The following is a 27,218-nucleotide window of genomic DNA, read 5'->3' on the forward strand; positions in this document are numbered from 1 at the left end:
GGGGTCCCCTGGGTCCCAAAGCAAGTTGCCCCTCACCGACAGGCTCTCAGGGCCCAGGGGACAGGGGGTGGAGCCGGCTGCACAGCGTTGTGCAGGGCACAGCCCTGTGCTGGGGCAGGAAGCGAGAGTGGGGAGGGGGGAGGCCACAGCCGGTGGAGGCAAAGCAAGGCGGGTGCAGGACGCAGGACTTGTGGGGAGGGAGGGAGGTGCCACACTCGAGCCCTGAGGCCCTGCTGGCCCCTGGGCGCGGGCCCAGCTCCAGCCCCCAGGGATGGACCTCGTGGACCCCGACATCTTTAATAGGGATCCCCGGGACCACTATGACCTGCTGCAGCGGCTCGGTGGTGGCACCTATGGAGAAGTCTTCAAGGTGAGGACACCCCTCCTCCATCACCCTCAAACCAGTGAGACTTTGGGATGAGGCCCAAGAAGGGAAGGGGATGAGAGAGGGTCCCAGTCCTTGGCTTTGGTCAGGGATGCTGAGAAGGAACTCGGGCGAATGGAGCCTGCCTGACTGCCAACTTCCCCTTTACAAGGCTCGAGACAAGGTGACGGGGGACCTGGTGGCAGTGAAGATGGTGAAGATGGAGCCTGGTGAGAAGAGGAGACGGCAGCTCCTTCCCCACACCCCTTCCCCTCCTCTTGGGACACGGTATTGCCTCCCCCATATTCCTCCCCTGCAGCGGCCTTTTCTTTCCTGTCCCTCCTCACAGACGATGATGTTTCCACACTTCAGAAGGAAATCCTCATCTTGAAAACTTGCCGGCATGCCAACATCGTGGCCTACCATGGGAGTTATCTCTGGTGATGAGCCTCAAACCTGCCCTGGGACCCCCCTCCCCGGCCCCTAGCCTGGAATCCCCATTCCTGACCTCCAATCCTGGACCCTGTTTTTAAACTGCCCCCCCAACTTGATCCCCAGTCTGAAGTCCCACTTTTCTGACCAGAGCATTCTCCAATGTGCTCTGCAATTCAGGACGCCCATTTCTGAGCGGGGATCCCCGACAGTGGTCCTTTCATAGTAACCAAACCTGAAAACAAGGCCCCTTAAAACTAATCTTTCATCATCCTGTCTTCCAGGTCCCCCGGTTCCACTCTCTGCTCCTTTAATTCCCTAAATCCCCTGACCCCTAAATTAATATCCCTGATGTCCTAGTGATGACCTCTGTCCCCCAGACCTGACACCCTGGGCCCCTCTATCCCCCCCTTAACCTGCGCAACCTGGGAGATATCTGCCCTGTCTCCTGGGTTAGCATGGGACAGCAGAGTTAGGAGTCCTCCGGGGTTAGGAGTCCAAAGATGTGGGTTTGAGTCCTGTTGACCCTGAACATACATTTTCTCTCAGAGCCTCAACTTGCCCACCTGTAAAATGGAAGTGGAATGATCTCACTCTGGTGGGCGAGGTGGATGACAGCTGTTACGTTAAAGTTTTTGTTGAATTGGAACAAAACAGACAGTGAGCCGGGCTGTCCTACGATAATGACTTATTACTGCCGTTATTATTACTCCTGAATTGTCGTAGGCTGCAGAAGTTCTGGATATGCATGGAATTCTGTGGGGCTGGTTCTCTCCAGGACATCTACCAAGGTGAGAGGAAGGGCAAGGGGGTTCATCCCCCCCCCCGGCCCGCCCCGTCCATCCCTCCTGTGTCTCTGGGGTTGTGTCTCCTGGGACTGTCTTTCTGGTCCACATTTCCCGCACTGAGCCCCACTCTGGGCCTGGGGCCTGGCCTGGTTGGTGCTAGGGATGCTGTAGTGACCAAGTGGGCCCTGGACCCTGTCCTCCAGGACTTGACAGTCCAGCCCCAGTCCTTCTGCATGCAGTGATCCCCTCTGCTTTCCCCTCCCATCTTCCCCCGTCTGCATTTTCTCACCAATGTGTCTGTGGCGGTGTTTGAATATTTCTGCATTTTTGGCCCATCGTATGGTCCACATTTTCGTTGGCTGAGTGACTGAATTCCTGATTCTCTCTCTCAACCTGCATTTCACTCTTTTGGAAAACTTGAGGGTAGCAGGGGGCGTGGGTCTCTGATCGCCTCTCAATTTCTGATGGCCACCACTGTCTTTGGTCATCTTTCTGTCTCCTTTGAACCCAAGATCTTAAATGTTAGCAAAGGAAGAAATTCATTAAGAAGTCATCAAGGAGGGGGGAAACTGAGACCCTCAGAGAGGAAGTGGCCCACACAGCCAGTCCGCTGAACCTGGTCTCCGACTACTTCTGTCTGTTGTCTCCCTGTTGTCCCCTCTGTGTTTCTATGTTTCTCAGAACGTCTTTCTTCATGTTTTTCGATCTCAGTTTGGATCTGTTCCTGTTTCTCTGTCTCATTCTGTGTGTGTGTGTGTGTGTGTGTGTGTGTGTGTGTGTGTCTGTGTCCCTCTGCCTTTCCTCATTTTGCAAAGTCACATCACCCCCTGCTCAGAGCCCCCCCCTGGGCTTTCATTTCCCTCCAAAGAGAAGCCCAAGCTCCCCCGTGTGACCCCCACCTGCACCCAAGCTGCCAGACTTCGCCTCCTACCACTTCTCTCCCTCCCCCACTCTGCTCCACCCACTTGCTGCTTTCCAAACCCACCAGGCATTCTCCCACCCCTACGCCTTTGCACCTGCTCTCCTGTTCCCCTCCAAGCTGGACTGATCACGTCTACACCCCGTCACCTTCTCAGAGTAGAGTAGACTTCACCGACCACCCTGTAAAATGTCATACCCCTTCCCACACATATTTCCTGTTGTTCTTTCTTGCTTTATTTTTTTTCTTATGATTTATTAGCATCTCATGTGCTATGTTTTACTCGTCTTGTTTGTTTGTTGTCTCCCCGGAATGTTCTCACCACAAGGGCAGGGATGTCTGTCTCTTGTCCACAGCTGTCTCCCCAGTGCCCCAACACAGTGCCTGGTACCCAGTAGACACAGTAAATATCTGTTTAATGAATCTGTCTCCCTCCAGCCTCATGTTCCCTGCGTTGCCCGGGGACGTCCCTCTATCTCCCCCTCCCACTTATCCTACACGCTTTCCCTCCCCACGTGGCATCATCTCAGCCAGTGTGGGTGGGGGCCAGGGGCTCCCAGGTGTCCTGGTTCCCACCCAACGCCACGGGTGTGATGTTTGCAGTGACAGGCCCCCTGTCAGAGCTCCAGATTAGCTATGTCTGCCGGGAAGTGCTCCAGGTGAGGAGAAGTCTGATGGGCCTGGGTCGGGTTGGGCCCTGTTCCAGCCCCCGGACTCTCACAGCCCCCGTGTCCACTCTCTTCCCCAGGGACTTGCCTATCTGCACTCACAGAAGAAGATACACCGGGACATCAAGGTAGTCTAGGGGCGGAAAAGTGGCCTTGGTGGGTGGGGGGCCCAGGAGACGGAAGTGGTGTTTGGCGGGCTCAGGGTGGTGTTGAGCTGGGCAGTTGGGAAGGGCCAGGGGATGGAGGCAGTATGGGTTGGGGGGGGGTGTGTCTCCAACAGCCTCTAATTTCCCTCCTCCCCCCCCCCCCCCAGGGAGCCAACATCCTCATCAATGATGCTGGGGAAGTCAGACTGGGTGAGTGTGATTGGTGGGGGTTGGGGGGAGTCTGGCTGGGGACCAAGGGGATAGGGGACCCCAGGTCACCATGTCTCTCTCTGCCTCCAGCTGACTTTGGTATCTCGGCCCAGATTGGGGCAACACTGGCCCGACGCCTCTCTTTCATTGGGACGCCCTACTGGTGAGGGATGCCTGGCGGGTAGCTGGGGATGGAGTGGGGGCAGTGGTTTTCCTCACCTGGATCACTGGGAATCTCCTTCCCGGCCCCTTTCCCTGACTCTGCCTTTTTCTGTTGAACATTCTGTTTTCTTTTTGGCTCTCTCTCGAGTTTTACATTTACTTAGGTCTCTTGGTATTAATTTTAAAAAATGTTTTTATTTACTTTTGAGAGAGGGAGAAAGAGAGAAAGCATGAGCAGGGGAGGGGCAGAGAGAGAAGGAGACACAGGATCGGAAGCAGGCTCCAGGCTCTGAGCTGTCAGCGCAGAGCCAGACGCGGGGCTCGAACCCAGACCCGTGAACCATGAGATCGTGACCTGAGCTGAAGTCGGTCGCTTAGCTGACTGAGCCACCCAGGCGCCCCTCTTTGTATTGGTTTTTATTCTGATCCTTCTGTCTTGACTTTTTTGTGTCTCTATTTCTGTTTGTCTCTTCACCTTGATGTTTCTTTCTGCATCTGGTTCTCTCCATGCCCCATTCTCCTTCTCTGTCTCTCTCCCGCACCCACCCCCATACCAAGGAGTATTCCCCTTCCCCGCCTTGTGTCACTGCTGGCTTTCTGAGGGTCTCTGCCCCCAGGATGGCTCCCGAAGTGGCAGCCGTGGCCCTGAAGGGGGGATATAACGAGCTGTGTGACGTCTGGTCCCTGGGCATCACTGCCATTGAACTAGCCGAGCTACAGCCACCGCTCTTTGACGTGCACCCTCTCAGGTAGGCAAGTCCCCCTGGGCCCAGAGGCACCGCCCTGCCCTGACCCTGAGTGCCATCCCCCAGCCTGCTGCCCCACACCAAGGCCCCCTACAGGGGACACCCCTTCCTCCGAGCTCCATCTCAGACCCCCAAGGAGCCTCTCAACCCAGAAAGCCTTTCCTTCAGCCCTCCACACCGGGAGGGCTCCACCCCCTTCAGCCCTCCACCCCCGCAGCAGGGATTCCCCGAGCCTCTCTTCATAACTGCGGTAGTTCTGTCCTGTGATCAGCAGAGTCCCCTGGAAGGGACATCCCAGTGCACTGTAAAACCTAAACCTTGTTCTTGTTCTGTCCCTTGCTTTGCTCCCTGGTGACCCCCGTGCTTTGGGGGACCCCTCGAGTCATTGAGAGTCTGAACACTGTGTCCTCTCCTTACTCTTCCAGAGTTCTCTTCCTCATGTCGAAGAGTGGTTACCAGCCCCCCAGGCTAAAAGAAAAAGGCAAATGGTAGGAGAGGGGAGAGGGTGAGGGAGGGCCAGGGAGGGCAGAGCCAGAAACCACGGTCTGATGGGAGAGTCTCTGGTTTCCTCACCCCAGAACTTCTTCCTCCTAAGGTCGGCTGCCTTCCACAACTTTGTCAAAGTCACCCTCACTAAGAACCCCAAGAAACGACCCGGTGCCACCAAGATGCTCAGTGTAAACTTCCCCTCCCTTCCCTGAAAAGCTCTTCCCAAACTCACCCCCCAGAATTCCCCAGGACCTCTCCAAAACTCTCCAAAATGTACCCTAGACCTTTTGCCAAGATACCCTGAGTTGCTAAAACTCACAGATTCCCAAGGGCCTCCAGACCCAGTCCTGGGTATACTCTGGAATTCAACGGGGACCCCTTTCCCCCGCTAAGGTACCTGTGAGATTCTCCAAGGGCCCCTGCTGGGAACCCTAGACTCTTCTAATCCTTTCCAACCCCTCAAAATCCCCCAGCCTCGGTTTCCCAGAGTTCCCTGCCTTCTTCCTTAGTTGCCCCCCCCCCAGATTACCTTAGGTTCTTGAGCCCGTGTCCCAGCCTCTCCCCAATACCAGCCTTCTGTCTGCTGACACCGTCCTCCCCCTCTCCAGCATCAACTGGTGTCCCAGCCCAGGCTAAACAGAAGCCTGATCCTAGATCTTCTTGACAAACTGAGGAATCCAGGGAAGGGGACCCCAGTTGTCGAGATCGAAGATGAGGAGCCTGAGGTGAGGGCGCCCCGGCTGACAAAAGCCTTGGAACCTCCCAGCCTTTGCTTAGGCTGGGCCCCGGGCCTGGAGTGCTTTCCTGAGGCCTCTCTTAGAAGGAAAAGGGGGAGGAGGGATGGGGAGCTGGGCACAGGGCTGGGGGCACAGAGGGCTATGGGAGAGCCAGAGGCTCCTGGCTGGGCCCGCAGGGTGGTAGGGGTGTCTGGGGGAGGGCCACGGTCCTGATGCAGCTGCCACTCTGCCCAGGTGCCCCCTGCCGTCCCCCGGAGGATCAGGTCCACTCACCGATCCAGCTCTCTAGGGATCCCAGATGCTGATTGCTGTCGTAAGTAGAGACGCCTTAAGCTTGGGGTTACTTGACCCGATAACGGATCCAAGAGAACCATTCTACCCTCTGTGATCCTGCCAGAGACCCTCATCGCCACCATCTGATCTCATGATAGACCCCGGAGACCCTCGTCATTTCCACACAGACCCTCAGAGACCCTTATCGCTATCTGACCCCGCAAGAGACTCCAGAAAACCTCATCACCAGCTGAGCTACAAAATGACTGTAGAGACTCTATGAGACTTCTCATAACACAAGGACCCCCCCCAAGAGCCCTCAGAAATCTCTGTCCGATCCCCACGACCCAAGTGGAAGCTGAAAGCAAGCACTGGATAACTTTGAGCCCCATCTCTCTGGTCCCAAACCCTGGCCCCCAAATGAGATCCTGTAAACCAAGATTTCCCCCACCCGACCAAGGGACAGCGCCAGTCCTAAGATCCTGACCTCAACCCCCAAATTCTACCCTTTTCTCAGCTCCATCTCCTCAGCTCACTGTGTTACCCTCCTCCCTTCCAGGGCGGCACATGCAGTTCCGGAAGCTCAGAGGAATGGAGTCCAGACCCACGGCCCACACGGTGAGGTGCCTCCCCCCGCTCACCTCAGATGCCCTCCCCTTCCGCCAGGCACTGCTGACCCTTTACTATCCCACAGGCCCACTTACAGCCCCCTGGAGACTTCAGGAGCAGCAGCCCTAGGTCAGGGACCCTCGGTGTGGAGGGGAGGGGGCTGGGATATGTGAGGGAGCCGCCTGAGGGTCACGCCTGTCACTCCTCAGGAGGCAGCCGTCAGAGTCAGACGATGACTACGACGACGTGGACATGTAAGAGAGGCGTGGCCCCCAGCCCCACTGGCCCTCACCCACCCTCACCTTCCTACAGCCACCATGTCCCTTCCGTCCGGACCCCAGCCTCCGCCCCCACTCTCCTTCCTCCTCCAGCCGCACCCGCGCTGAGCCCGGGGCCTCCGGCCCTCAGCTCCCAGATGTTGCTCTGGCCCCAGACTTTCCGCCACAGCCCTAACCCTCAAAGCCCAGCCTTCACCCGCATCTTCCCCCCTGGAAATTTCCCTGAACTCCAGACCCCAACCTCAGTGCCTGCAGTCAGCCCAGCCCCCAGGCCTGGGTCCGCCTCTCGCCCACCCATCCGTTCTATGCATCTCCTCTGCAGTGGGCTCATGGGCAGAGCCCAGCACCAAGTGAGAACCTGGCCCCCAGGAGCTCATATGATCTGCATCACGAGGTGGCTGTGAAGATTCAGGCTTGACGCGTTGTCCCCACTCGATAGCCGGTGTTGCGGTTGCCAGTGTCCTCACGGCTATGCTAACAGCCGTAATAGTCAGCTCCAGCCCAGACCGAGTCACCCCCACCCTCTCGTTCTCAGACCTCCAGCCCCAAACCACTCCCATCTGCCCCCAGTCCTTGTTACCGACACCTGTGCCTGCTTCCCCAATCTTTGTGTTCCAGCCCCACCCCTGCAGATGACATACCTCCTCCACTGCCTCCCAAGGTAAGGCCTTGCGCCAACGGAGCTGGGGGCCGGGGGCGGGGGCTGAGGCTGGGGGCTGGGGACCAGGAGGCCAGGGTCCCTAGAGGCTGGGATACTGGGCACTCTAAGGCTGGAGTCTGGGGCACTAGGTCCCTTGAAGTCTGGGAGACCAGGATGATGAACACACTGTAGTCGGGAAGGAGCATCCTTGCACCTCAGGATGGGAATTCAAAGTATTTAGCCAGAGGGACACTGGTCCCAGGACTAAGCTATCTGGCATTAGCCCTTTAGTTGTGGTTTTTGTTGTTTTTTTTTTTTTTTAATGTTTATTCATTTTTGAGAGAGAGTGCACGAGCAAGCGGGGGAGGGGCAGATAGAGAGGGAGACACAGAATCCAAAGCAGGCTCTGAACTGTCAGCCCAGAGTCCAATGTAAGGCTCAAACTGATAGGACCTGGAGACTATGACCTGGGACCTGGAGATCATGACCTGAGCCAAAGTGGGAAGCTTAACTGATGAGCCACCCAGCCGCCCCTGGCATTAACTCTTTAGTTGGTGGAGGGTGTTGTGGGCGTCAGGGTTGATGCCTGGAATGATAGTGGGACATTGAGGGCTCAGAGCCATGAACAATGTCAGCTCTGGCAGAGGCAGGGTTGGGATCTAATGTATTTCCCCACACGTCTTCTCCATCTCCATAGCCCAAGTTCCGTTCTTCATCAGATGAGGGTCCCGGGGGCACTGGGGATGATGGGCAACTGAGCCCCGGGGTGCTGGTCCGGTGTGCCAGTGGGCCTCCCCCACGCACCCCCCATCTCGGGCCTCCCCCAGCCACCCGAAGCCCCCACCTAACTGCCCATTCAGGTAATGGGGCAGGCTGGGGCAGGAGGTGGGCAGGGGGTATGGGTTGGGCAGGGGAGGGGGGCGCTTTGGGGACTGATTTTCTCCCACCCTGTCTCAGAACCCTCACTCTGGAACCCAACCCCCCGGGACCCTGGTCAGCCCCCATTGTTGCCCCCCAAGAAGGAAAAGATGAAGAGAAAGGTGAGACCAGCTGTGTTGAGGACTCACGCCTCTAGATGCCTGGGGGTGCCTAGGGGTGGGATGGTGTGTGGGGACAGGAAGAGTAACAATGACGCTAGGTGACGTTTGTTGAGCGGTGTTGATCGGTGCCAGACCCCGATCTCATGTTTACACGTGGTGTAAACCTTCACAGATAGAGCTTGGTATCACAGGCAGTGACATCATCTCCCATGTCACAGATGGGAAGACGGAGGCAGAGAGGGATACATAGCTTGCCAAGGTCATAAATCTTTGAGGAGGCAGAGGCAGGATTTGAATGCTGGTGCTCTTGCGTCAGAGTCTTAACCCCTGCACATTCGTGTCCCCTCCTTCCTTTTGTTGGATCTGCTGCTCTGCCCCCGGTGGCCCGCCTAGGGATGTGCCCTTCTCGTGAAGTTGTTCAATGGCTGCCCCCTCCGGATCCACAGCACGGCTGCCTGGATACACCCCTCCACCAAGGGTGGGCACTCAGGAGCGTCACGGAAAGGAAGGGGGATGGGGAGGGCCCTTAATGGAGGCACAGAGGCAGGGGTGGGGGAGGGTCTTTTTTTTAAATATTTATTTTTGAGAGATAGAGCGCGCACATGCAAGAATGGGGGAAGAGCAGAGAGAGAGAGAGAGAGAGAGTGAGACAGAGGTTCTGAAGGGGGCCCTGTGCTGACAGCAGAGAGCCCGATTCAGGGCTCAAAGTCACAAACTGTGAGATCACGACCTGAGCTGAAATCAAGAGTCAGAAGCTTAACTGACTGAGCCACCCAGGCGCCCCCTGGGGAGGGTCTTAATAGGATGGGGGGCGGGGGCAGAACCGAGGCAGGACCAGAGCCCAGGGTTACAGTTGGGGTTTGGGGATCAAATACGGGTAGAGTGAAAATGAATTTGTGGGTGAAAATTAGGAAAGTAAGAGTTTAGGGTCCAGGAATATCATAACAGAATGGTCAGAGTTTGGGGTATAAGTTGGACCCTTTAACCTCAGCTGGAGGTTAACGGTACAGAGGCTGGGGTCTGCATTTTGGAGTCGGAAGTTTGGGGGATGGGAATGTAGGCAGAAAGGGAAAGGATTTGGGAATGAGAGATGTGGAGACAAGGTCAGTGAGGGGTAAATGTTAAAGACCCAGCATTAGGGGCATCTGGCTGGCTCAGTCGGGGGAGTGGGCAACCCTTGATCTCAGGATTGTAAGGTCAAACCCCATGTTAGGTGTAGAGATTACTTAAAATCTTTTTTAAAAAATGACTAAAACTTATTTAAAAAAAAAACAGAGAGTTTGAGGGGGACACACTGGACAGAAAAAGCCACATTTCAGGGGGCCCGAGTTTGAGGATCAGTGTTGAGACAAGATTAGCATTTGGGGGTCAGGACTGGGGAAGAGAAGGATGGAACTTCGGAGGCTATGTGGGGAAGCATGACTCATGTTGGGGTCAAAGTTGAGGGGACAGGGGTCAGGATTTGCAGGTCCAGCCTTGAGAGGTAGGTAAGAATGAGACCAGCTTGAGCTGGCACTGGGTCAGGGTTTGAGTTCAGATTTGGGGAGACAGAGGCTGGGAGTAAGAGAGAATTGAGCGTCAGGGCTGGAGGACAGACTAGCAGTGTTTGGGGTCAGGCCAGGGTCTGGGAGGCCCCTCCCCAGGATGAGGCAGGTTCCAGCGTCCTTGTGTCTGTCCCCACAGACCAGCACCTGCTCCTGGGGGCAGAGGAAGGCATTTTCATCTTGAACCGGAATGATCAGGAGGCCACACTGGAGATGGTGAGGACAGCAGCTGGGGGACCGAGGGCAGGGGCTGGAGTTGGGGGTTGCTGGGGTCTTATGGGAGCCATCTGCCTCGTTCTCTGCAGCTCTTTCCTAGCCGGACTACCTGGGTGTACTCCATCAACAATGTCCTCATGTCCCTCTCAGGTCTGGCTGTGGGTCAGGTGGGGGGAGTGGGGTCAGAAGTTAAGGGGTCGAGAAGGGGTTGGGAGGTAGATGGGCACAGCTGAAAACAAAATAAAACAAACAAAAACGTAGGCTCCCCCTTCACAGAGCCCGCGGTTAAAAATCTCAGCCCACTTTTTCACTGTGGGACTTGCTCCCTGGGCCTCAGTTTCCCTACCCATAAAATGGGGTTCACAGTAGTCCCACCTCAAGTCAGTTTTGAGGTAAGGTCTACAGTAAGTCTTTACATTTCTTTGACGTTTAGATGAGAGTTGAAACTTATCCCACACTTTTGTGAAATAGAGTGAGGGAGTAGATAGAGGTTACAATTTTGTGTTAACTGGTTTATAAACATTTTGCGTAAAAGAATTAGAATTTCTAATTGACGGGGAAACACCAAGCCAAATAGGCTTCATGAGTTAGTTAATATCACATCTGTGATGACAGACTTCAAGAGAATTTCTAGATCGGTTTCTTCTTAAATTTAGTAGCATGTGCACCTTCACCTGGCTGGCTAAGTGTCCATAGTTTCTCCTGTGGCTACCAGCACGGGAGGCTAGGGAACATACTCGTTTTCCTCACCACTGTTCACCAGAGCCAAGCACAGGACCTGGCCTAAGGTGGACATTTACAATATGTTGAGTGGAAAATGAAGAAATAAAAGTGTTTGAGACTTGAAGCCTTGGGAGTTTCAAAGGGATAGGGCCAAGAGAAGGGACAGAGAAAGGTGGCTGTGTCTGGTGTCCGTTAACTGCCTGCTTCCCCTTACACACACATACGCTGTAGGAAAGACCCCCCACCTGTATTCTCATAGCATCCTGGGCCTGCTGGAGCGCAAGGAGACCAGAGCGGGAAGCCCCATCGCTCACATGAGCCCCCACCGGCTACTGGCAAGGTACCAGCCCCCAGTGGCGCCACAGGCCCCCCGCAATCCCCCCTTCCTGCCGTCCCTCCGCATTTACACCTGCTTTCTCCTGCAGGAAGAATATGGTCTCCACCAAGATCCAGGACACCAAAGGGTGCCGGGCTTGCTGCGTGGGTGAGAGAGAATCCTGACGGGGTGGGGTGAGGGGAACGTGAGGAAAGGGGGCGTGGCGGGGCGGGGACTGCATCTATCCAAGGGGGTTACATTGTTGAGGCAGGCTGTCAACAGCCCGGGGAAGTTGTGTGCCCTTTGGGGGGGGGTGGAGGGGGGGGAAGATTGACCCTAACCCATCCTTACCCATCTCCCACAGCGGAGGGTGCGAACTCGGGGGGCCCGTTCCTGTGCGGCGCACTGGAGACGTCCGTGGTCCTGCTTCAGTGGTACCAGCCCATGAACAAGTTCCTGCTGGTCCGGGTAGGGGGGCTGTCGAGGCTGGGGACTCTGCGAGGTTGCATGCTAGGGCCTTCCACTTGTTACGCTTCTGCTGAGAGTTTCATGAAGCCCGGCTTCTACCCGAGGCCCCGCCCACCTGTGGTCGGCGCCAGAGGCTCCCCCTTCTGAGAGCTTCCGGATCCTTAAGCTCCTCCTCTCACTCCAGCCTAATTATCCTTCAGGCCGTATGCCCCATTCCTCGGGTCTCTAAGGGGACCCCACTGAGATCCTTTGACTCTAAGGAGACTTTGCTGCCTATGAGGTCACGCCCCTCCGGGGACCCCGCCTCGCTGTCATTAAGGCGGCACGCTCCAAACAAGGCACGCCGACTTTGAGCCACATCCACCCATTTCTAAGGAGGCATCACCTCACGCCTCTGGGGCCTTACCCCCTGAAGTTTCTAGGTGCCATCCCCCAAAACCGAGGGCCCAGGAAATATACTTGGGAAGCTCCCTGCAGGCTCTCCTCCCAGGCCCCTCCCCTCTCAGGCCCCGCCCCACGACTCTGAGCCCGCCCCTCCCTGTGCGGCCTGCAGCAGGTGCTGTTCCCGCTACCGACGCCCCTTCCAGTGTTCGCGCTACTGACCGGGCCGGGCTCCGAGCTGCCCGCCGTCTGCATCGGCGTGAGCCCGGGGCGGCCGGCGAACTCGGTGCTCTTCCACACCGTGCGCTTCGGCGCGCTCTCCTGCTGGCTGGGCGAGATGAGCACAGGTGGGTGGGGCAGGCTCGCTGGGGGCGGGGCTGCTGGGAGGGGGTGGGCTGGGCGGCTGGGCTGTGCTTAGCCTGCGATGTAACTGGGGTAACTGGGAAAGGGATTGCAGCTGGGGCGAGGGGAGAGCGGTGGATGCATACAGCCGGTGAGATTGAGGACCCGTCGGGACCGCTGTGATGGGCGGGGTTTAGCTTGGGAATGGAGAGGGTGCCTAGCGGAGGAAGGCAGAAGCAGGGGGAATTGGTCTTTGAACCTCTGCCTGTCAAACAGAGCACAGGGGACCGGTGCAGGTGACCCAGGTAGAGGAAGACAAGGTGATGGTGTTGATGGACGGTAAGGACCCTCCTCCCGGTCTTTTCTCCACTGTTCCTGAATCTCGGCTTCGCAGATCCTGTGCTTCTCAGAAATGCTGAGCCCCTCCGGGCCTTGCCCTTGTCCTGCTTTGCTTCTCAGTGAATTTATTGTACAGTCTCTCAGCATCCTTCTGAGCCTCACTCTTATAGCCCTCTCTCTGCCCTCTTCTAGGGTCTCTGAAGCTGGTGACTCCGGAGGGGGACCCAGTCCGGGGACTTCGAACTCCAGAGATCCCTATGACTGAAGCAGTAGAGGCCGTGGGTACGTGCAGGGATGGGAGGGCCCCCGGTCCAGAATGGAGGCTCAGTGATACCCAAGCGTAACAGGCACCGCTTGTCTCCCAGCTATGGTCGGGGGCCGGCTCCAGGCCTTTTGGAAGCATGGAGTGCAGGTGTGGGCTCCAGGCTCAGACCAGGTAAGCTTCATCCCAATGCCCACAACTCCGCTCCTTCCCCATCAGGCATCCAGTTCATCAGATGGATCAGGAGAATTGAGTCAGGGTGGGAAGCCCTGACTAGAAGCTTCCTCCAGTCTCAGTTCAGCCGGGTCCCCTTCTATACCCCAGGGTCTCTTGGGTCTAGAGCTCATTCCAGGCCACTGGGGGATCTTGTGCGAGAGAGTCTACTCTCTCTGAACCTCAGTCTCCAACTATAAAATGGGGGTCACTAGAGAGAGATGTGGGTGGTTAAGAACATGAACAGACGGGCTGGGTTGGAACCAGCTGATTGGCCTCAAGCAAATGACTTAACATTCCCATGCATTACTTTCCCCATCTGGAAAATGGAGTGAAAAATGGTCCTTAGCTCATAGATGTGTCAGATGCTGCCCATATGTGTTTGTATTTAATCTTCACCATCACATATGAGGAAGGTCCTGTGACTTCACAGGTTAGTAACCTGAGGCACAGAGAGGAAAAGTAACTTGCTTGGGGGGTCACACAGCTGGTGAATGACGTTGACTAGAATTATTTCTGGATCTAAGACTAAAAGTTTAGAGACCTCTCCCCCACCCCCGTTCCCTTTAAGGGAAAGGGGGAGAGTCTTCTAGATACTGAAACACACACTTTTCCCCCAGCTGTTGCAGGAGCTGAGAGACCCCACCCTCACCTTCCGTCTTCTTGGCTCCCCCAGGTATGGACTTAAGGAAGGGGAACACGGAACTGGGGAGGGGGGCTTCCAATTTGGAGAGGTGTCTTGAGGTCTCTCTAGCCACCTGTATCTTTGGCCTGGACGTTCTCTCTCTTGGTCTCCCTGCTTCTATCTCTGTGCCTTATTCCCCACACAGCAGCCAAGGGGACATTTTTATTTTTTTAATTTTAATTTTCACTTTTTAGTTTGACATAACTTTAGACTCACAGAGAAGTTGCAAAAAGAAATTTAAAAATTCTTGTATCCCCTTCATTCATCCAGTTCCTCAGATGTTAACTTTTTGGTTGGTTTTTGTTTTTGTTTTTCTTTGTGTGTGTGTGTGCTTTGTTTTTATCACGTATATTTTATCCTCTTTTGTATATGTGTCATTTTTTTTTCTATTTGGGTGTGAACTGTTTCCTAAGTCCAAGCAAAGACATATTCTTACAGACCACAGTGCAGCTGTCAAAATCAAGAAAATAACCGCAAGACATCGCTACCTTCTAACCCACATACCCGGTCTCACCGGTTAGCCCAATGATACTCTTTATAACTAAAAAATAATACTTTTTTTTTTCTGGTCCTGGAGACAATTCAAAATGATGGGTTGCATTTAAGAGTGGTGTTTCTTTAGTCTTTAGCCTGGAACAGTTCTTCAGGTTTTCTTTGTTTTTCGTGACCTTGATACTTTCGAAGAGTACAGGAAGGTTGTTTTCCAGAATGTCCCTCAGTTGGGTTTGAGGTTTCCAGGTTAAGCATTGTGGGGGCAGGGGTACCGCAGAAGTGACAGCGGGTCATCAGTCCATCATATCATGTCAGTTTGTCCCAGGACTGGTCATGCCATCTTTGAACATTTGGGGAAGGTGGGGTGAGTCCAGTTTCTCCACTATAAGTTACTTTTGCGCTAAAAAAAAAGTATCTTTTGCGGTGATTTGCTGAGACTGTGTAATTATACTGTTTCTATCAGACTTTTACTCACGGCTTTTAGTATCTATTATTGATTTTTGCCTGAATGTATTTTTAGGATAGTTACCCAGTGGTGATTTCCTATTTCTGCACTCATTAGTTGGCATGCTACTGTGGGGGAAACGGTCCTTTCTCTACCACGTATGTATGTATGTGTGTGTGTATTTCAGCACAGTCTCCTGGATTTCCATTTTATTCTGTGGGTTACAATCTATATTAGTATCATGATTATTAATTTCGAGGTACGAGAACTCCCAGATTTAGCCAGTGAGAGCCCCTTCAAGGATCTCTTGCAGCCTTTTGACATACCAGAGCGGTCTTCTAAAATCTAAATCCGATTGTGTCACTCTCCCCATTTAAACTCTCCCGTTAAATACCAAATCCTGGCCACAAGATAAATACAAGATAAATACCCCGTCCTGGCCACAGCGCACAAGACTTTGACTTCTGCAGCCAAGCCCCAAGCTCTCCCCCACCTCAAAGCCTTTGCATAGGCTGTTCTCTCTGTCCAGAACACCTTTCCCTGACTTTTCACCAAGTTCCCTCCCTCCTGAGCCTCTTTCAGGCTCCACCCGCTATTCTTCGGGGCACGCTGGCCAGCCCTTTGGGACAGGTTTCCATGCAATGTGTTCTGTTACATGAGTGGTTTGCAGTCATGTTATTCACTGATTCATGCTGGTCTTCGTTTTGGCCTCCTCAAGGGCAGAGACTGTCTCTGCACATCACTGCAAGAGTCCAGAACTGTGCTGGCACAGCCTCTATTAACTCCTTTGTGAATGAATGAATGAATGAATGAACTGACTTCTCTCCTCCTTCCCCAGGCCTGTGGTGGTGGAGACACGCCCAGCAGATGATCCCACTGCCCCCAGCAACCTCTACATCCAGGAATGAGTCTCTGGGGGGGGGGGTGTTAGGAACCAGTCCCTGCACCCCACTCCCCAACGGACATACATTAGTGATCATGACATGCACTTGTCTCCCAATAAACATGGCTCCAACCTCTGCTGTCATCTTGTTCTTCAAGGGGGGAAGGGGAGGGCAGATTCCCGGATGCCCACCCATACCTCAAATGTCAACGATCCAGCACAATGATGTCAGGAGTGTAGCACAGACTTTATTTCTCCAGTACATGGTCACCTGTCCCCCAGCTGCCGTTGGGGGCGGGGTTTGGGACTAAGGGACTTGCTGTGAGTATAAGGCACTTGAGGTGGGGGTGAAGGGCCAGCTGGGGGTGTCTCAGCTAAGCTGGTCCTCGTACTGCTTGCGGAAACAGTCGCCAGCTGGGAAGAAATCCCAGCATCTCTCTTGGTACATCTTCCAGACGTAAGACTCCTAGGATTGGGGCATGGGGAAGAATTGGTCACATCTTCAACAGCTCATGTTGACATGAGCTTTTTACCGCCACCTGCTGCTTGACCTTATATTAAAATTCTCCATGTCCCTGCCCACTGTCCTCCCATTAACACCCCCTTACCTGGCCCGTGTGTTCTGTCTCATCCTTATTTATCAGATACATCAGGAAAAACCTGGGGATGGAAGGGCAGTGGAGACAGGTGAGGACTACCCTAACTTTCTCCTGACTGGCTCGGAATCCACCCACTTGGATGCCACACCTAACTGGCCAATGCCCATTTCCCCCCCCCCCCCCCCCCCCCCCCCGCCTCGCTGTCGGCCACACCCCCATCCCTTGAATGGTCAATGGACCTATGCTCACATGTAATTGGCCAGGTTGTGCTCCTCTAGAGTGTGGGTCTCAAACCCGTGTGGTGTCGTATCGAAGTAATCGCTGCCGATGCCGCAGATGAAGCACTTGGTCTGTGGGTGGTGGGAGACATCAGAATCCGGGCCCATTCGTTCCCCAGCCTCCCATAATCCCTCTGGGTCACCCCCAGCCTTGACCTACCTCCATATCTTCCTTCACTTGCTCTTGTTGGTCTCGGAGCTCGCCAAAAGCGTCAATGATCAGACCTGCGGTGGCAGGCGCAGGTCAACACCCAACCTCTGACCCAGCTCGGGCTCCTCCCTCTTCTGGCTACCTACCTCGGAGCCTTGCCCCCCCCCCCCCCCCGTCCTCCTTCTCCCTAATCTCACCCTGCTTCCTGAAGATAATAATACCCAGCATTTATTGAGCACTTATTATGGGTAAAACACCTAGGAATTGACTTAATTTTCATCATAACCCTGCGAGGTTAGTATCATTAATAGCCCCATTTTACATATGGAGAAACTGAGGCCCAGAGAGGCGACTTGCCGAAAGTCTCACAGTAGGAAGAGGCGGAGGCAGAGCCAGGATGTGAATCCGGGCAGACTGGATCCTGGGCCTGCACCCTTAAAGCAGCTAGTCTGCCTCTGGGCACTGAGCCCCCACTCGCACAACCACGACCAGCACTGACCCTGGATGATGGCCAGCAGGATGACGATGACGAAGAAGAAGAAGGTGATGTCGAAGACCACCCGGTACAGCTCGTATTCGTCGCCTGCCGGGTCCTCAATCTCATCCCCGATGCCCCCACCAGCTCGGACACCCACGTACATGTGAAACAGGTAGCACTGTGGGGGAAGGGAGAGAAGCCTACCGGTCATGCGCGCCCTCATTCGACATCCGCCAAGTACCTCCAAGGCCCTGGGCTGAGGGGGCAGGAGACGTAGCAGTGGCTGAGACAGTTCTGGGCCCTGGCCTCACAGGGCTCACAAACATGTCATCAGATAGTGACAGCCCAGAAGCGATCATGGCTGTGATAGGGAGAGCACAGGCAGAAAGGGCAGAGCCAGGGCGGGGAAGCACAGTGTGATCAGGGGGCAGGTGGGGGAAGCACAGGAAGCTTTGAAGTTCTGAAAGGCTGACTCCGCCAGGGTGATCAGGCGAGACTTCCCTAGAAGAGGGGACATGTGTGAGCTGGGACTCGAAGGAGGTGTCAGGTGGGAGAAAGTGTTCCAGGCAGAGAAAACCACACGTGTTTTGACACCGCTGGGGAGCAAAGAATACATTTTGTTCCTGGGAGGAACTGAAAGAGGTTCGGTGAGGTTAGAAAATAGAGCTCCTGTGAGAAAGAGCAGGGAGAGAAATGAGGCCCAGCCAATGGTTAGGGAGGGCTTCCTGTAGGAGGCAGCATTTAAGTCGAAAGGTGACGTGTCAAGTGAGAGAGGGGCGTGTCCGTGGGGCCCGTGGTGGAGGATGGAGAGCATGTCAGATGCAAAGGGCTTGGGTGGGAGGAAGCACATGGTCTTAGGGGAACTGAAAGAAAACAGGCAGCCAGACAGCCAAAAGCAAGAAAGACTGTGGTGAGACTCGGGCAAGGCTAGCTCTTCCCTGGCTTCGGACGCCATGGTGAGGGGTTCAATGTTATCCCGTGGCACTGGGGAGCTACGAGAAGGCTCTGAACAGGTAGGAGGGCACGGTCTGCGTGGCACTTGGGAAAGACTTTACGCCTGTTCCTTCTGTGTCCCCAAGAAGTGAGAGCTCCCAGTTGTCTTGGTTAAGAGCCGAGGCCAGTGACTGGTGAGAAGAGGGCCATGGGTGTCAGGACTAGGTCTGGTGGGGCCTCAAGTGTCAGGCTGAAGAGCCGGACTAGGCCCTGAGAACGTGGTGCAAGATTACAGGACGTCTTGTGAAATGAAGCCTTGGGACAATTCTTCCAACCGTGGCCTGTGCCTCTAGTAAGGTCAGCTCCACCTGGGTTATGACCACCGTTCTCAGAATAGAAGAGAAAGTATAAACAAGCATATGGCATGCTGGTACTTGGGGTGAAATTTATATGTGTGTATTTTTAAATTTTTTTAAGTTTATTTATTTATTTTCAGAGAGAAAGATTGAAAGAGAGGCGGGGGGGGGGCAGAAAGAGAGAGAGAGAGAGAGAGAGAGAGAGAGAAATCCCAAGCAGGCTCCATGATGCAGCACAGAGCCCAGTGTGGGGCTTGAACTCGCAGACTATGAGATCATGACCTGAGCTGAGATCGAGTCCGACGCTTAACCTACTGAGCCACCCAGGCGCCCCCATGTTTCTTTCTTTTTTTTTTTTTTTAAGTAATCTCTACGCCCAATGTGGGGCTTGAACTTACAACCCTGAGATTAAGAGTCGCATACTTGGGTGAAACTTTTATAGACAACGATGAGAGTAGCTAACACCTATGGAATCCTTAATACACACCAGGCACCATTGTAAGACTTTTAAGGGAGCTGCACTGGGTCCTAAAACCAGCCCTAGGCCGTAGGCACTGTTGTCACACACCCGTTTTACAGGGGAGGAACACCAGAGCGTGAGTAGGTTGACTAGCCTGCCCCAAATCACATGCTTTGTAAGCGACAGGGGCACCGTGTCTGAGCACCTTGCCGATAACAATAGCTTTAAAGGCTCAAACAACATGCCGACGGGGGCTGACGCTCATTGAGCACCGATCACGTGCCCGGCACTGTTCAAAGTACCTCACGGAACCCTCACAGTAAGTCTACGAGGTGGGAACTACCATCAGCCCCCCTTACAGACGGGAACACTAAGGGTCAGATGGTCAGTGACCAGGCCAAGAGTGCCGGGGGAGGGGCTCACCGTCATCATGTCGTCACACTTCATGTCGGGCTCGTCCTCATCCTCACTCTTGTTGTAGAACTTGCGGAAGAAGTTGAAGGCCACCACGGTGTACAGGTAGACCACCACCGCCAGGAGGCCCACGGTCATCACCAGCTGGGGGTGCGGGGGGGGGGGCTGGTCAGCTCCACGCTCGGCCGCCCCCCCACCCCGTCCTCACCCCCAGTCGGTCAATGTGGTCCTCCCTCCGGGGTCTCACTACCCACACCCACCCTGGCTCAGCCCGCCCCGCCTTGCCCTTCCTCACCGGAGCCGCCCGACCCTCACCCCTCCACCCCTACTCAGGCTGCCAGCTCCTCCCTGCCTGGCTCACACCCCCCAGGCAGGCCCCCGCCACACCTGCTTCCCATTATGGGTGACGGAGGACAGGATGGTGCGCAGCGTCTTGACCCCCATGGCAATGTCCAGGAGGTGGGCCGCAAAGAAGAAGTTGTTGTAGTGCCCCAGGAGGGACATCACCATGTACCAGCCCAGGTATAGGAAAGACTGTGGGCACACAGGGTTAGGGGTCAGGGAGCGTGCAGGATTCCTGGGGAACACTCCTGAGGGGAGTGTTCATGAGGGCCATGGAGCACTTGGGGGGGGTAGGGAGCACTCCGGGAACAGGGGGTCCAGGAACATTTGAGTGGCATGGGAGTGCTCTGGGAGTCACGATGCCATCTCTGCCTAGGGAGCGTCTGGAGGATTGGGAGCACTCTGCGGTAATGGAGCACTCTGGGTGAGAAGCCATCCTAAGGGTAGTTGGGGAGCCCTCTGCTGAAGGACACAGACTGAGAATTCAAGAGCACCTGAGGGACAAGGGGCTTCGGGGGGACAGGGGGTATCATAGGACCAGAGGTGCATGGGGGCTCGGGAGTCGGTCCCTGGTCAGGGATACTGGGCGTGGAGCCCCCTGCCCTCCCAAGGCCCTCCTCCCGCAGCCCACCCCCCACCTATGAGCCCCTCCTCACATTGTCTGTGAAGATGACCCCAAACTTCCAGATCTGGTACTTGACATCAATGGACATGAGCCTATGTGGGGTGGGAGGAAGAAGGACGGGCGGATGCCTGAGAGGCTCAGTCCCTGGCCACCTTCCCTGATGGCCCCAGGCCTGTACAGGATGGCCCCTGGCTTACCAGGTGAGCAGCCCCGGTGGTGGTTCAGGCTTACGCTCGTTGTGGGCTGTGATCTCCAGCGTGGCCAGATCCATGCCCAGCAGCTCGGCGATCCGCTCCCGCCCATAGATGTCCCCATGCTTGTCCAGGACCTGTACCAGGGATTGTGGGGACATGTGGACGTGGCTGGGGTGGGGGAGGGCATAGCCTGCATGGGGCATTCTGGGGACACTCTGAACTTCGTGTGAGAAATTGGGCTTGCATTTTTCTAGGGACAAGGTTCAGAGCTTTCTTCAGATCCTCAGGGGGAGGGTCCAAAAGTGATAAAGTTTCAGCTGATTCATTAACCAAATTAATAGGGATAATTTATTATTAAGGTGGTAGTGAAGGAACCCTATATAATTGGGTCTCTGCCATCAGTGAATTCTTCTCCCACTCGCCCCCCCTCATTCACTCTGCTTCAGCCACACAGACCTCTTCGCAGTTCCTCAAATATACCAGACACATTCCTGCCTCAGGGCCTTTGCACTGGCTATTCCTCTTGCCTAGGACACTCTTCCCCCAGATTTCTACTTGACTCACTCCTTTACCTCATTAACTAGTGTGCCCTTTCCTGCCTGCCGGACATGAGAGGGCAACCTCTCCTGGCCAGCGCGCGCACACACAGACACACACACACACACACACACACACCCTCCCCACCCCCCGTCACTGCTTTTTTCTTGTACAGCACTTATCACCACCTAAACCCTATATATGTGCTCATCATCTGTGTTGCCAGCTCGAGTGTCAGAATCACTGTTGTGTTTACTGTTGGATTCCTGGCACATGGCAGGTGCTTGATAAATGTCTGTTGAGTGAATGAACGATGGTAACAGGCGACGTTTGTCTATTTTCCCTATGTGCCAGATACTGCTCGTGTCGTAGGCCACAGAATCTTTACAACCACCCTGTGGGGTCAGTCCTATCACTACCTCACTTTGAATCTTAGGGAAACCGAGGCACAGAAAGGCTGACACAGGAGTAGAAAAGCAGGCAATCCAGCTCCAGAGTCTGTGTGCTTCAAATAACATGCCTCACCTCTTCTCTCGTAACTAGTACTTAACTGAGTACTCATCCTGAGCCAGATACTGTGCTCTGCTCATAACACATATTATGTCATTACAGAGGGAGGGGGGGATTGTCACGCTCATTTCCAGACGGGCAAATTGAGGTACTCCTCAGGGAGCCAAAGCCCCTTGCCCAAGGTCGCACACAAAGCAAGTGGGATGGACTGGGACAGGACTGGGATGGCCAGGTGGCAGCCAGAGAGACCCAGCTTGGGAGACCCTTCCACCTCCCCATCCACATCCTCACCTTCCGCTTGACAAACTTGTCCCAGTAGTTGCTGGGGAAAGACCTGCCGAGAGAGAGACAGAGAGACCCCGAGGTGTCAGGGCCAGAAGGACCCGGAGGCACCAGCCGGGCCAGGGTGGTCGGAAGTTCCAACGCTTTTCTCACAGGGGACCCCGCACGGTAGGTTGCGTCTCACTGGGAGTCAGGCTCCGCAGACCTCATGCCAGGCAAAGTTTTTCCCCGGTCAACCACTACCCCCACTGCCATCTTTGTGGGGCCCACGGGAGGCAGCGGGCTTGCACCGGGGGCCAGGCAGCTCTGGTGCGTGAAGGGCAGGGCAGAGTCTGAGCAAGCAGCCTGGCCCTGCTCCGGCGGCCAAGGGAGTGATGCGCTCTCTCACCCTGTTTAGGCTTATTGGATGAGTCTGACCCTTTTGTTCCCACTTTTCTTTTAAATATATTTTTCACATTTTTATGTATTTTTGAGAGAGAGAAAGAGAGTGAGTGAGAGTGAGCAGGGGAGAAGCAGAGAGGGGGGGGGGACAGAGGATCCCAAGCAGTCTCTGTGCTGACAGCACAGAGCCCGACGCGGGGCCCGAACTCACGAACTGTGAGATCGTGACCTGAGCCAAAGCTGGGCGCTCAAACGACTGAACCACCCAGCTGCCCCTCGTTCCCACTTTTCTGATTGACAAGTTGATGCCCTAAAATCCTGCAGAGGTGGGCTTGCTGGAAGTTTTGTTGGGTTTGGAGTGGAGACTTATGAATCCAGGGGTTCACGCCTATTTGATGTGTTTCGATTCTTGGCACTGCCTGTCTTTACTGATGCTCAAATTGTCCCTGAATTGTCCAGCGGGAGCCCCTTCCCCTGGCAGCACGTTTTCTACGGAGCACATCTTTGCTTTCTGACCCAAGGTAATCCAGGCTGATTGCACTTCCCCGCCCCAGGCCTGAAATCTGCCGCTTCTCCAAGGAGCCTGGTTCCTTTTTTGTGGGAAACGGTATTTAGACGTGGAGGTCCTGGGTGGACCCGACTTTAAACAGATGTCTCTCCCTCTCTCTCTCCGTTAAGCACGTGTGCTTGAATGCGTAGTTCAATGTGCCTTCGATGGTGACGATGAGAGCACAGGATGTCCTTGGTGTGGTTTCTCTCCCTCCTCTCACCGCTTCTCCTGGGCAGGACCCCACAATAAAAGAACTTCCAACACTTATCCAGGGCTCATTGTGCCCCGGAAACCACATGACTTTGTCTCGTTTCATCGTTACAAGACCCTCGGTGCTATTGTTTGTCCTCATTTTACAGATTAGGAAACTGAGGCACAGAGAGGCTAAATGACTTGGCCAAGAATTCCTAGCTAGCATGTGGTCACCCCAGGCTGCCTGACCTTGCGCTCTTATTCTAGAGATGATGAGCCCCTGCTGCATGAACACACGAAATTGGACTTGATCGGGGGTGGGAGAGAGGGGGAACGGAGTGGGCTGGGAGGGCGCGGAGGGGGTCCAGAGTCCCACCACAGTGCTCTCACACACCCTCGCTCCCTCTCTGGGGTCAATTTAAAAGCAAAATGAGGAGCGCCTGGGTGGCTCAGTCGGTTAGGCGTCTGACTTCGGCTCAGGTCATGATCTCGCGGTTCGCGGGTTCGAGCCCCGCGTCGGGCTCGGTGCTGACAGCTCGGAGCCTGGAGCCTGTTTCCGATTCTGTGTCTCCCTCTCTCTCTGCCCCTCCCCTGTTCATGCTCTGTCTCTCTCTGTCCCAAAAATAAATAAACGTTAAAAAGATTTAAAAATAAACAAATAAAAGCAGAATGATTTCCTATTTCCCACTTGTGGCAGTGGGGTAAGAATCACACGTGGGGGCGGGGTTTCAATGCAGGTTCCTGGGCCCCACCCCAGACTCACTGAACCAGAATCTCCAGGGTCTGGGCCCCAGGGATCCCCATGTGGTACCAGTGCCCCCACAGGTGCTTTAACACACGGGAGATTTGTCTAAATTATGGACAGGAGGCTCGGGGAGACTGAGTCAGGACTGGCAGCGACTGGTCTTTTGAGGCCGAGGCCCGGCCTGGGGAGGAAACCCAGCTCTGTTCCCACCCCCCACCCCCAGAGGGGAACCGGGCCTTACGGCGTGTTGAGCACCAGTCGGTCCCACTGCCCCTTCACGTCATCGTCCTCAGGCTGTTCCGTGATGTAGAGGCCATCAAACTCCAGCTTCCGGGCCAGCTCCTTCTCCCGTTTAAAGATCACCAGGGGCACCTACATTGGGCAGGCAGGCAAAGGGGTGGGCGTCAGGCTCCCTAGGAGACCACAGCCTCAGCGGGAGCCAGGAGATCTTGCTGGAGCAGGTGTGAGACCCCACGTCAGGGGAGCTTCTCCAGAGCAATCAGGGCAGTAATCGGGGAAAGGTGGGCAGACGGGTCAGGGCTGTGGTGGGAAAAAATCAGGAAAGCCCAGAAGTGGTGCCTGAATCCACGTGCCCCTGTTAGCACCCACATTATGTCTGAGGCCCCACAGACCCCGCCGGGCCCCACTAAATTCACCAACTGACCAGTATGCAGGAAGTAATATTCCCAGTGAGAAGTTCTGCCTCTTGATCCAGAAATTAACATAGACACAGGACCTGCTCCTCAGCTGTGACCCACATTAGTTCCCTGAATATTAAATATCGTCCTTGCGGAGGCCCCAATCCTGTACCCAGGCCCCCCTTGTCCCAACCACCGAAGGAGATCCCCCCAGCCCCTGCCCTAGACCCTGTCAGCTAGTGGCCCAGCACCTCTCCCTGCTTCACAAGACCATGAACCCCAGAACCACGGCCACGACCCACCTTAAGGCAGTTGTAGCCAATGATGCAGAGAAAGGCCACCAACGTATGGAGTAGGCTCAAGCAACGCAAGGCAGGCTCCATGTAGCCCGTGCTCTCCTCCAGGAAGTAGTACACCATGTTCTCGTCCTCGTCACCCTCCGCCTCCTCGCCGGCCCCCGAGCCCCAGCCAGAGCCGCCGCCAGACCCTGCACCTGACAGGTCCCCAGCTGCTGAGCCCTCCATGTCGTCCTCCCCTGGTGGAGAGTCTGAGACCTGAAGCGGGGGAGAGGTCGGTCAGGGCGGGGACCCTGGTGTCCTGACACCTGCTCTGCCCCACCCAGAACCCACTGACCAGACGAACAGCCCCCATGGCTGAGGTTAGTCATTGGGGGGGGGGGTGGGGGGGCCCTGTCGGAGACAATCTCGTTAGGGCTGTCAATCAAGATGGAGGGTGGGTCCAGAACCCTAGCTAGTAAATCAGAGTCCGTCTCCCATTTTACAGAGGAGGATATTGAAGCACAGCGAGGTTAAGCACCTTGCCTCACGTGATGCCACCAGTGAGTGCTAGAGCCAGGATTCTATCCCACAGAAGCCACTCTGCAAGACTGCTTCTCTGTCCTGTTATCTAGATCCCTGGCAAAACCCCAAAGCGTCCTTTTGTCCTTTAGGAGGCCTGGTTCTTAGCCCTTTCCTTCCATTCCCTGAGCTGCCCATTTCCTCCTTCCCACAAATTTCTCTTTAACTTACGAGAAAGCAAAAAAGCTTAACTGAATCAGTGCATGTTGCTGAGAGGCGAAGGTGTGTGCCCAGGGGCACAAGACTGGCACGTGGCAGAGCTGAGCATGGAACTCCAAGCCGGTTCCCTGCTCTAACTGCCATACGCAGTCAGGCGTCTGTCCCAGATGCGCCCAGATACCCACACACACTCCCATGCGGGTCCCAAGATCCAGATGTCCAGGCAGAACCCACCTCGGAACCCCCAATCCCACACCTTGTCCCTTCACTGCGGGGGCCCTGGGAACCTGGTAGGGGCAGAGTCACCCCCCTCCCCCAGCCCAGGTAAGCGTCTGATTCTCCTGACCCCTCGTGACGAGCACCTTATAAAACAGCAAGATGAAGTTGATGGCGAATGCCAAGAAGAGGGCAAGGAATCGCAGGGTGTAGAAGTTCCGGGAGAGGTAGTTCTAAGATGAGGAGAGAAAGAGAAAGAGCTCACGCTCCACCTTATTCCCTGGAGAATTCATCCCATCATCCACCCACAATCCGAAATCTGCTCTCACAACCTCCTAGTCATTGAGTGCTTACTGTATACCAAGACCTGTGCTAAGAGCTTTACACACATGAAACTTGTGTAGCTCTTACCACACCCCTAATGGAGTGAGCACAGCAGATATACCCATTTCACAGATGAGAACACCGGGACTCAGGGAGGCAAGATGTCTTGCTCAAGAGCACACAGCCAAGAAGCAGCAGACCTGGGGTTTGAGGCCAGGCACTCAAGCTCCAGAGTCCACACTCCCAACTTCTCTGCTATGCCGCTTCCTGTGTGAGGCCGCCCTGTCTTTACCCCAGGCAGAGGGCAGCTACTTCTCTCTCTCCCTCCCTCTTTTTCTCTCCATCGTTCTTCCTGTTCCTCGTTCTTCCCATGCATCCTCACTGGACCACCCTCCTTCCAACATGTTTCCTTCAGCCCCTCAGGTCAGGTTGGGCCTGGAGAGGAGGCGGGACAGGCAGAGCCCTGAGCCCTGTCCTCCCAAACTCCCTCTCTTCTTCCTGGCCTGGATGAGGAGATGAGTTCTGCCCCCCCACCCCGAACAGGAGTGGCTGGGACTGGTGTGGTGGCTCTGACCCGAAGGCCGAGGGCCAAGAAACAGGTCATGGTGGGAGGAACGGAACCATGGCCTTGGCTGGATTTAGCTCTGGATGGCAGATGGGGGTGGGAAGCCTAGGCAGGGCGCCCCAGATGTGCAAAGTGTGGAGGTTGGAATAAAGATCTTGAACAGGGAGAGGCCGAGGAGCCAAGCCACATGACATGCTGTCCCGTCACCAGGTCCTGACTCTGTCTGGGGACATCTCTGCCCTCAAGCCAGCCTGGCTGCTTCTGAGAGATGAGCCTGGCACGGGTGAGGGTGGGGAGGGGAGGTGGGGGGGGGGGAGCGTCAGCAAACCCCTGCCGGGTCCTCACCAAGAACTTCACCCTCTGCACTTCCAGTTCTCCCCAGAATTCCAAACCCCCGCCTCCAGCCTCCTCCTTCTTTGGAGGGGGCGGAGAAGGTGCTGTCTTCTTGGGGGGCTCTGGTGGGGGTTCGGGGACTTCTTCCTTCTCCCCATTCTCAGCACTGCAGGGCAGGACACAGAGAGAGTGAGGAGGTGCCTGGGAAATTCATTCATTCGTTCAAAGCCGTGCACTGGGGACACAGTGATGGGTCACTGCCCTTCCATGGGGCTCAGTCCAATGGGGG

General features: G+C 55.2%; 2 protein-coding genes across 2 annotated transcripts in view; one reads left to right on the top strand and one right to left on the bottom strand.

Moving 5' to 3' along the window:
• The first annotated feature begins 177 nt into the window (after positions 1-177).
• MAP4K1 (mitogen-activated protein kinase kinase kinase kinase 1) lies at positions 178-15,946 on the top strand. Its single transcript, XM_047078113.1, has 31 exons — positions 178-370; positions 537-594; positions 714-804; positions 1,523-1,587; positions 3,107-3,162; positions 3,252-3,299; positions 3,485-3,527; positions 3,618-3,690; positions 4,307-4,438; positions 4,861-4,923; positions 5,031-5,112; positions 5,533-5,649; positions 5,896-5,974; positions 6,494-6,552; positions 6,629-6,672; positions 6,753-6,797; positions 7,440-7,482; positions 8,159-8,321; positions 8,419-8,501; positions 8,895-8,979; positions 10,185-10,261; positions 10,351-10,411; positions 11,216-11,324; positions 11,410-11,468; positions 11,665-11,768; positions 12,322-12,496; positions 12,768-12,830; positions 13,023-13,112; positions 13,196-13,266; positions 13,926-13,981; positions 15,766-15,946. The coding sequence occupies exons 1-31, from the start codon at positions 272-274 to the stop codon at positions 15,833-15,835; spliced, it is 2,463 nt and encodes an 820-aa protein (XP_046934069.1). The 5' UTR covers positions 178-271; the 3' UTR covers positions 15,836-15,946.
• A 92-nt stretch (positions 15,947-16,038) lies between these two features.
• RYR1 (ryanodine receptor 1) overlaps positions 16,039-27,218 on the bottom strand; it is a 119,062-nt gene continuing 107,882 nt past the window's right edge. The window contains exons 94-107 of the mRNA XM_047079117.1: positions 26,942-27,095; positions 25,854-25,940; positions 24,778-25,029; positions 24,079-24,209; positions 21,979-22,021; positions 20,644-20,774; positions 20,478-20,538; positions 19,867-20,013; positions 19,489-19,623; positions 17,338-17,494; positions 16,848-16,912; positions 16,659-16,759; positions 16,419-16,470; positions 16,039-16,276 (exon numbers count right to left, since the gene is read on the bottom strand). Of these exons, the coding sequence (XP_046935073.1) occupies positions 16,181-16,276; positions 16,419-16,470; positions 16,659-16,759; positions 16,848-16,912; positions 17,338-17,494; positions 19,489-19,623; positions 19,867-20,013; positions 20,478-20,538; positions 20,644-20,774; positions 21,979-22,021; positions 24,079-24,209; positions 24,778-25,029; positions 25,854-25,940; positions 26,942-27,095 (1,612 nt within the window). The 3' untranslated portion in view covers positions 16,039-16,180. The remainder of the gene's footprint in view (positions 16,277-16,418; positions 16,471-16,658; positions 16,760-16,847; positions 16,913-17,337; positions 17,495-19,488; positions 19,624-19,866; positions 20,014-20,477; positions 20,539-20,643; positions 20,775-21,978; positions 22,022-24,078; positions 24,210-24,777; positions 25,030-25,853; positions 25,941-26,941; positions 27,096-27,218) is intronic.

The sequence above is a fragment of the Lynx rufus genome, unplaced genomic scaffold (assembly GCF_022079265.1).
Source record: "Lynx rufus isolate CCGP_SWC_20201006 ecotype Redwood Valley unplaced genomic scaffold, mLynRuf1.p SCAF_16, whole genome shotgun sequence".
In the NCBI taxonomy this organism is placed as follows: domain Eukaryota; kingdom Metazoa; phylum Chordata; class Mammalia; order Carnivora; family Felidae; genus Lynx; species Lynx rufus.

Bases quoted from the DNA above. Each gene is read 5' to 3' on its own strand.
- MAP4K1 (XM_047078113.1), top strand. From the start codon at position 272: ATGGACCTCGTGGACCCCGACATCTTTAATAGGGATCCCCGGGACCAC. The intron at 4,439-4,860 runs GTAGGCAAGTCC...TTACTCTTCCAG, and splicing joins TTTGACGTGCACCCTCTCAG to AGTTCTCTTCCTCATGTCGA. The intron at 6,798-7,439 runs GTAAGAGAGGCG...TTTGTGTTCCAG, and splicing joins GACTACGACGACGTGGACAT to CCCCACCCCTGCAGATGACA.